The 8,528-nt window shown below is 34.2% G+C and overlaps 1 protein-coding gene across 5 annotated transcripts in view; it reads right to left on the bottom strand.

Moving 5' to 3' along the window:
* pfkpa (phosphofructokinase, platelet a) overlaps positions 1-6,360 on the bottom strand; it is a 37,867-nt gene extending 31,507 nt beyond the window's left edge. For all 5 annotated transcript variants that reach the window (XM_067378646.1, XM_067378647.1, XM_067378651.1 and 2 more), the window contains exons 1-3: positions 6,112-6,360; positions 1,323-1,396; positions 475-552 (exon numbers count right to left, since the gene is read on the bottom strand). In XM_067378646.1, coding sequence (XP_067234747.1) covers positions 475-552; positions 1,323-1,396; positions 6,112-6,202 — 243 coding nt within the window. In that variant the 5' untranslated portion in view covers positions 6,203-6,360. The remainder of the gene's footprint in view (positions 1-474; positions 553-1,322; positions 1,397-6,111) is intronic.
* Positions 6,361-8,528: the final 2,168 nt, after the last annotated feature.

Consider the following 8,528-nt stretch of genomic DNA (forward strand, 5'->3'; position numbering starts at 1 on the left):
GCTGGTAACCCGTTTACAAAGCAACAATGTTTATTAGAAAGAAGCAAATAGTTTGCATCTATGATATAAACACCATAAGGTAAACATTGTCATAATTCATCAAGAGTTGATCATAAGCAATCGCTTGGCATAAATGCATGGTATACATTGATTGTGAACTGCTCTGAAACCTCCAGCCTGTAGAATGCGCAACAGCGCTGCATTTTTACTTTGAATCTTGCATCGCTAACATTTAACATTTAAGTTAAATAATCAATCACATTAAGCTGTATTGTGATTCCTGTTGTCCTATCCCCAAATACCTCTTGAAATCATAATTAAGACTTTTCTTAAATCATTTAAGATATCTGAGACTTTTATGTGGCCTTAAATTCAATCAAACTCATGGGGACCATGAATATTAACTAGTAACTTTGTGACAATACGGGCAAAGGTATGTGCTTTGAGGGGCCGTATGAATCTCATCACACTCACCACTTGCAGCATGCTGGACACACTCTCCCATGACGCCTCCTTGATGTTGTCGCCTCCATCCACCATACCCTGATAACCCTGTAAGAGACACACACAAACACAGTTCAAATCCCTCTTCCTCCTATCCTTCTATGACCTCTTAGTCACCAGAAATGAATTCAATTCTCCAGGTGATCATATGAACCAGCTTACTGAGATTGGCAAGCAATGATCTGGCTTGGCAAAGACTGTGTTTACAAAATGTCTCTACATGGCATGATCTTGATATTAAAGGTGATGTGTGTTATTGCATCATTAGCAGCACTTGCAAATGCTTGCCTTAGCAAGCGATTTACCAAATGACACGTTTCACCTTTAAGAATGAGGGTGGAATCAGGAGAAAATTGATGTGTGGGTTCTTACTAAAGCTGTTGCATAAGAGCACAGTGGGCGAAGATATTTGGCCTATCACAGCCAGACATCTCAGGGCTTACATGCCATGTGATGCTAAAGGAAAAATCATGCTCAAATTTTATATGAGGCCAGATATATGAGCCTTCAATTCAAAACAGTTCTGCTGTGCCAAGAACTCTGAAGTAGATTCATATTATTTATAATCCATGACTAAAAAGGCTATGTGTATTCATAATATGTCTTGAGTAGTAACATTTTTATATTGGCAATAAATGATTGGCCATTTGGAAAGGGTGAACGGCAACATTGAGAGCCATTAGACTCTTATGTTATACAGCACTGACACCAGTTTGTCTTATTAATGTTTACACATCAATATAAATGTATACAGCTTGTAAAGACATACCGGTCTTCTAGTATCATCTGAATTCTGTATGAATTAACTTGAGACAGACCTCATGAACGAAGTAGACTTTGGCTCCTACATAGATTCCCATACGGACAACAGCCCGGACAGCAGCATTCATCCCTGGATAAAGAGAAACACCAGACAAATCAATTTATGGAGTGATATCTATAGCATAATACTGGGAAAACAGGTTAGAACTGAGGATTTGCACTTGATATTGTAATTTGAGGATTACTGGAATGTTGATGTGCAGCATATTATAAAAACTTGCAGGCCTCTCTGGAGGCATTTTCTGCCATATTTGGTCAGCTGTTGCTAGCCTCGGACTTCAAACTTAAAGTACCTCTCTGTGTGAACAATGGGTTAGATATGCATTCAAGCATTCAATCTCAATACAGTCCTTCTATGCTAGAGTGATGTTCATAACATAACATAAAATAAATAAATAAAAAAAATTAATCTGGTTTAATATAATTAGCTCACTGAAATCTGTTATTACGCAACACATTACAACTGACTGGGAAGAAATGAGTAAGAAAGAACTAGTGTGAAAAGCAGAACAGCTCAATTTCTTAAAAACAAAAACACAGTTTAAGGATAAATATCGAAGGTGATCAAATTTCAGCAGATTCAAGAAAGAATTTGTACTGAATCTGAATATTAAAAACTGAAAAAAAAAAATTTAACAGTAACCCAAAAAAATAAAATGAATTCATAATTCACTCAAATTTATGACTTTTTTCTTCTGCAAAATACATAAAAAGAGAAAAAGAGTGCTCTTTCCATGTAAATTCAAGAAACTGGAGCTTTCAAGCGTCAAAAAGGAGGCAAAAGCACCATAACATCAGTTCATAACACTCATGCACTATATATCCCTAGTCCTCTGAAGTCATATAATAGCTTTATGTGACAAACAAGCTGTCATTCATGTCATTATTTACTGATAATCTTCACGTTCAGTTTGTATGTGAATGCTTAGCATTTGCATACAGCCAAATGTGCAGCATTTTAGTCAATCTGACAGTGTGCACAAACACACATAGAAAGTTTAATATCTGTCCAGTGTCTGTGCCATTTCTCTCCATTGGTTATTATAGATAAGAAGTTCTTTATATTAATTTAAACTAGAGTTTAAGTGAGTATTAAGGAGTTTTCAAACTAAGGAGTGCTAAGTGGTCTGTGGAAGAGTTCAGATAAAAACAGTGTGCCAAAAATAAATAAATAAATAAATCTAAATAAATGAAACAAATGCATTTTTATTTAAATAAACATAAATAAAAAACATTTGATTAAAATGCATAAATAAAAATTATTAAAATAAATATGTATATAAATTAATAAATATACATTATTACATTTATTAAAATAAAGAAATAAAACAATTTAATTAAAAAATAAAGCTTAATTTAAATAAATAAAAAAGGAAAGCAGTGTAAAATGTAAAATAAATAAAGATAAAATCGAACCATCACTAAATAAATTGATTAAATTAACAAATAAATCAATAATACAATTTGAAAGATTTGATTACATAATTAATTTTGATTAAAATTATTTGATAAAAATAATTAAATGAATAAAATGCATCTAACTTCTTACAGTACAGTTCTACAGTGGAAAAACACAATGATGTAATTAATACAAACTAAATTTATTTTTTAACAGTATTTCACAGTAATAATTTATACATGAAGATAAATATATAGCTGCCTTTTAGATTTTAGGAAGGGGGTTGCTTGCATGTGGATGATCATATTTGAGGGTCTGTGATAGAAGACTGAGTAGCCCTGCCCTAGGAAAACAATCTTCATTTCATATGTTTTCCCCTTTATTTTGTGTTCTGTGGGAGAAATGAAATCATATGAGAAGAACAATGCAGGTGCTCAAGAGTCTCTCTTATATGCTAGTTTGTGTTCCTCCTACAATGCAAGTCTTTGGGATTTCCACCTGTTTCATTGTTCGCCAGACAAAATATTAAGATTTATGTCAAAAGAGACTCAAAAAACTCAAATCAATGACTGAAGGCGTCAATGACTGTCACCATGAGCTCAATCTTCTGAGTCTGTCACTGTCAGTTTATCTAAACAGACAAATAAAGCAGTCCTGATATGTGTGTCCTGCAGCTGCTTTAAAGTGATCTAAAGTGTCAACGAGTGAATTAATCTATAACATTTACTGAGTGATTGAGAAACATGCAGGTATACAAGCCACTGAACTGACTAATATTGCATGTTAGTTACATCAGATCAGAGTCACTACAGAAGTGACACATGGCATCTATGGTGACTCATTAACTACTATGAAATTATATGTGCATTTTTCCACACAGTACCTTACAAAACAAGAACATTTGCATTTCTCATATGAGCTGCAGTGAAGTCCCTTTAGCACTTTATCATACTTCTAAAAAGAGTGCTTATTACAGAAATAATATGCTTACAAATACTATACTTAAAGGATTAGTTCACTTTCAAATTAAAATTTCCTGATAATTTAATCCAAGATGTCCATGTTCTTCTTTCTTCAGTCGAAAAGAACTGAAAACATTCCAGGATTTTTCTCCATATAGTGGACTTCAACTGGCCTCCTAATGGTTGAAGGTCCAAATGTCAGTTTCAGTGCAGCTTCAAAGAGCTCTACACGATCTCAGACCAGGAATAAGGGTCTTATCTAGAGAAACCATCACTCATTTTCTAAAAAAAAATTATATGCGTTTTAACCATAAATGCTCATCTTGAACTAGCACTTCTTCTTTTCTATTACAATTCCGGCAGTGTAGACACTGCTAAGTGTATTACTGCCCTCAACAGGTCAAAGTTTGAACTAATTGTTATGTACTTGCACTAGCATATTGTATATGACAATTTAGTTCAAACTTTGACCTGATGAGGGCAGTAATACACTTAGTGTCTGCACTGCCGGAATTGTAATAGAAAAGAAGAAGAGCTATTTCAAGATGAGCATTTATGGTTAAAGTTAAAGGTTTTTTGTTTGTTTGTTTGTTTGTTTTTTTAAGAAAATGATTGATGGTTTCTCTAGATAAGACCCTTATTCCTCGTCTGGTGTCGTTTAAAGCCCTTTGAAGCTGCAATGAAACTATAATTTTGACCTTCAACCGTTTGGAGGTCATTGAAGTCCACTATAAGGAGAATAATCCTGGAATGTTTTCATCAAAAAACGTAATTTCTTTTCGACTGAAGAAAGAAGGACATGAATTGTGAATAAGTTACAGCCTGCCCTACATCCACTGTCATTTCTAATGAAACTTGTAGGTCAATTAGATAGATAGATAGATAGATAGATAGATAGATAGATAGATAGATAGATAGATAGATAGATAGATAGATAGATAGATAGATAGATAGATAGATACTTTACATATGCTTTATTATGTTACATGAAAATAAGCGTACTTCTTTAAACCATAACAAAAAAAAAATGACTTAAAAAAATGATTAGCCTATAAAGTGCTCTTTTTTTAAAAAGTCTACTTAAGTGTGTTAAGAAACATAGTCGTGGCAGTGTACTCTCTTTAAGTACACCTATTTAATTATTTTTATATGAAGTGCAGTTTCCTAAAATATACTTTTACGATTAGAGGTACAAGAGCATATTCAATATAATTAAGCACACTCCTCTTTCAGGAGTGCCTGAAATTATCTCATAAAATAGATTGTCATTTCTAAAGAAACTAACAATCTTTGCAAGCTGGTTATAAAAGTGCACTTCATCAACACTAACCATTTTTATTATTATTATTTTAATATGACTGAATCATCCTGACTAGACTGGGTTACAAAAGACATTGTAAAGGGCAAACATCGTCTTAAAGTATTCAATGCTCGTATTCAATCCTTACAGCAAAGATGTGATGTTTTACATGACTGAGTGAAACGTGACTTCAGTTTTCTGAGGCAGCGCGCGTTGGTCACATGACTCACTTTCCTGTGACGTATATCGGCGGCTCAAACGCGGCTCCTCACCCTCACGTACGCATCCTCTAAACACCCTACAATCACCTGAAATCACCTCTTCTTTACAAAATCGCTTAATGAAGAAACAAACATGACTTTTAAAAAGCATCCGCACGCGATAAACATGCGAAAGTGACGGTGAAAAGCGCGGCAACTTCCTGGTTGAAGACGCCAAATCTTCATATCGATGATTGACAGACAGAAAAGCGCTGACATGAGGTAAACGACGTGGAGATTATTAATATTAAGCAAACATAAGCTAGCATGCGAATCTTTTAGGCTCGATGCTGGCAGAAGACGTGATCTTTGTGAAGGTCACATGATTCCGCAATGCAGTGACATTTATATAGAGAGACGTGAGGAAAAGCTGACCGTTATATGACAGAAATGAAAGCTTCACTGTCATCCATAATGTGGCAGGAGGAGCCCAAATGTATGCTTTATCACCATCATCTCAACCTGCATTTTTACTAACATTAACCAGTCTGAACCGTAGACTGTAACGTTAATCAATAAAGGTCTGAACAGCCAGCTGTGGTGGTTCTGATGACAGACACTATGAAACGTCAACCATGTGACATTCAAGCGTATCGCAATGCAAGATTTATGACCTTGTTATTAACTTATGGTTACATTTCCATCCCTTCAGACCCTCAAGGGCCTTTTCATCCATCCTAACGAGAAGCAAAACCAAGTTTGAGGTTCAAACAGTCCGTTTAACATGATATCGTGAACCGCACTGTACAATATTCAGCATCAAATGTCACAATAATACAATGTAGAGATGATTCTGAACACTTAAATAGAATATAACACTGATAATCGAGTATTACAGTCATGAGATGTGCTCTTCTACTGTACCTTGCGCATCTCCTCCGCTTGTCAGCACTGCTATGGCTTTCCCAGCGCCCGTCAGGTTCTCAAAGAACTTCTTATTGTCTGGCTGAGCCATTTTCCCTTTTAATATTTATAATATGTTAAAACTATAATTAATAAATTAAATTCTGTATGAAAGTGTGCCGGTTGGGGGACTCTATCCTCCCCTCTCCTCTTCTCTCTCCAGCGGTCTCCTGCACGTCCTCTCCTCAACCTGCACGAACAGTCCTTGTGATTGACAGCGTTCTCAGCCAATGGCTGATTAGATCACGCATTCTTGTCAGAATGTTGACCAATAGTAGACGCTCTCGGCGACGTTTCCGTGTAGTAGGAAGATGATGTAGGCGGGACGATAATTTTGCATTGGACAAATATGGTCCTGCTGCTATATCCGGTAACTGAACATTTAATTTAAAGTAAGTTTATCTCTGGGAGATTTGCACTTATAATTGTGTTTGCCGTGCAATTAAATTAGAAATTAAATTTAACATTGGCGTTATTACAATCCTGCTAGTCATTTTGGTAGCTTTTAAAACGTTATTTTTAGAGTATGCTGTCGTCTGTTGGTTAGTATAAGAACTGCAAGGGAATTTCCACTGGAGAAGCATCATTTTCATGCATTATGTCTTCTTGAAAATAATTAATGACAACAATACCGTTTTGAAACAAATTGTTTCTAAGAATGAAGACCATATTTTGATGTATTCTTAACTGACCAAATGACATTTATTATTTCAGTTGAGTTGTATTATTATACATTTATTATATTATTTAAGTTGATTTGACAAGTTGATTATATTATTTAAGTTGATTTATTATATTATTTAAGTTGATTTGACAAAAGAAAAAAATGTTGCGATAACTCAGGAAAAAATTTTACAGTGTGTGTGTATGCATATATATATATATATTAAAAGAGATAGTAATAAAGTAAAAGAGATTTAACTCATATTCTTTATTATGTTTGTTCAAGTACAGATCATATAGACATACAGCACTATGAAGACACATTTTAACAGTAAAAATAAATAATGTAGAATATACAAAATACACAATAATCTCACACAGCAACTGTTCATGGCTCAAAATATGAATTTGAAACATTTTGTGTATTACAATATTTGCATTTCATAACATAATTTTATTTTAAATTTTATTTTATGACTCAATAGACTTTGAAACATTTTGCATATTATGTACATTTCATAAAATATGGATATATATATATATATATATATATATTTTTTTTTTTTTTTTTTTTTTTTTTTTTAAATATGCATCAAAAGACATGCATAAATTCTCTAACGGCGCCTTCTGACAGAGCGTTTCTCCAGCCTCTGAAGAATTTCCCTCAGTTTTGAATTAATGATTTCCCATGCACAATGTGAGTGGGACTGAAAACAATAGAAATACATAGACATTTAGATACGATAATACGATAGATAGATAGATAGATAGATAGATAGATAGATAGATAGATAGATAGATAGATAGATAGATAGATAGATAGATAGATAGATAGATAGATAGATAGATAGATAGATACTCTTACCTTTTTCTTAAGAAAAGCCTCTAATTTGTTGAAGCATGTGGTCACAGGTTCCTTTTCAACACTGTCAGAGTGATGAACCTACCGTAGAAATACAGACAACGTGATTATCATGTTGACAATAAGCTATGTGACTGTATTATAAGTTTTTTGTGATTCTTACACAATTGCTCAGGGTATGACGGGTGTGATGAAGAGCCTCAATAAACGCCTGTGGTTTTGGATTCTCCCTGTACATTGTTTCTGCTTTCTTAATAATGTTGATCATAAGGTTTGCTTTATGATCCACCTGTGAATAGCAAAACATTAATCTTTTTTGTACTTCTATAAAACACCTTGTATCAGCAACATACAGAAGGATTGCAGATGTACGAACCATATTGAGCAGGTGACGTGGATCACACAGACTGTCTTCTTCATAATCAAATGCACAATCGTGAGATATCGCAGTGCCCTTTGAAAAGACAAAGCATATATGTTAAGCTCATGTTGCAAGTTTAACAGAAAATACACAGGGTAAATCAGAGTTATGTATTTGTATTAAGGACACTCACCATTGAATTTAAAGACTGAATGAGATGTCCCCATTTTATGTCTCTTGTGCACTCCTTATGGGCTTGCAGCGGAGATATGAACATGCAAATGACAATGATTCGAATCCAGACCATATTTTCTGAAAGCATAGAAGGAAGAGTGAGTATCCTAATCACATTTATGCGCAATCATGCAAAAGATTTTACTTAACATGAAATGAAAAGTTTGCAAAAATTCTCACCTGCTGTTGCTCTGCTTCAGGCAGTGGAGATGAGATGCTGTGAGATGCTGATGTGACATTGTGCTGTGTCTTTTATAC

Source organism: Chanodichthys erythropterus, chromosome 23 (assembly GCF_024489055.1).
Source record: "Chanodichthys erythropterus isolate Z2021 chromosome 23, ASM2448905v1, whole genome shotgun sequence".
In the NCBI taxonomy this organism is placed as follows: Eukaryota; Metazoa; Chordata; class Actinopteri; order Cypriniformes; family Xenocyprididae; genus Chanodichthys; species Chanodichthys erythropterus.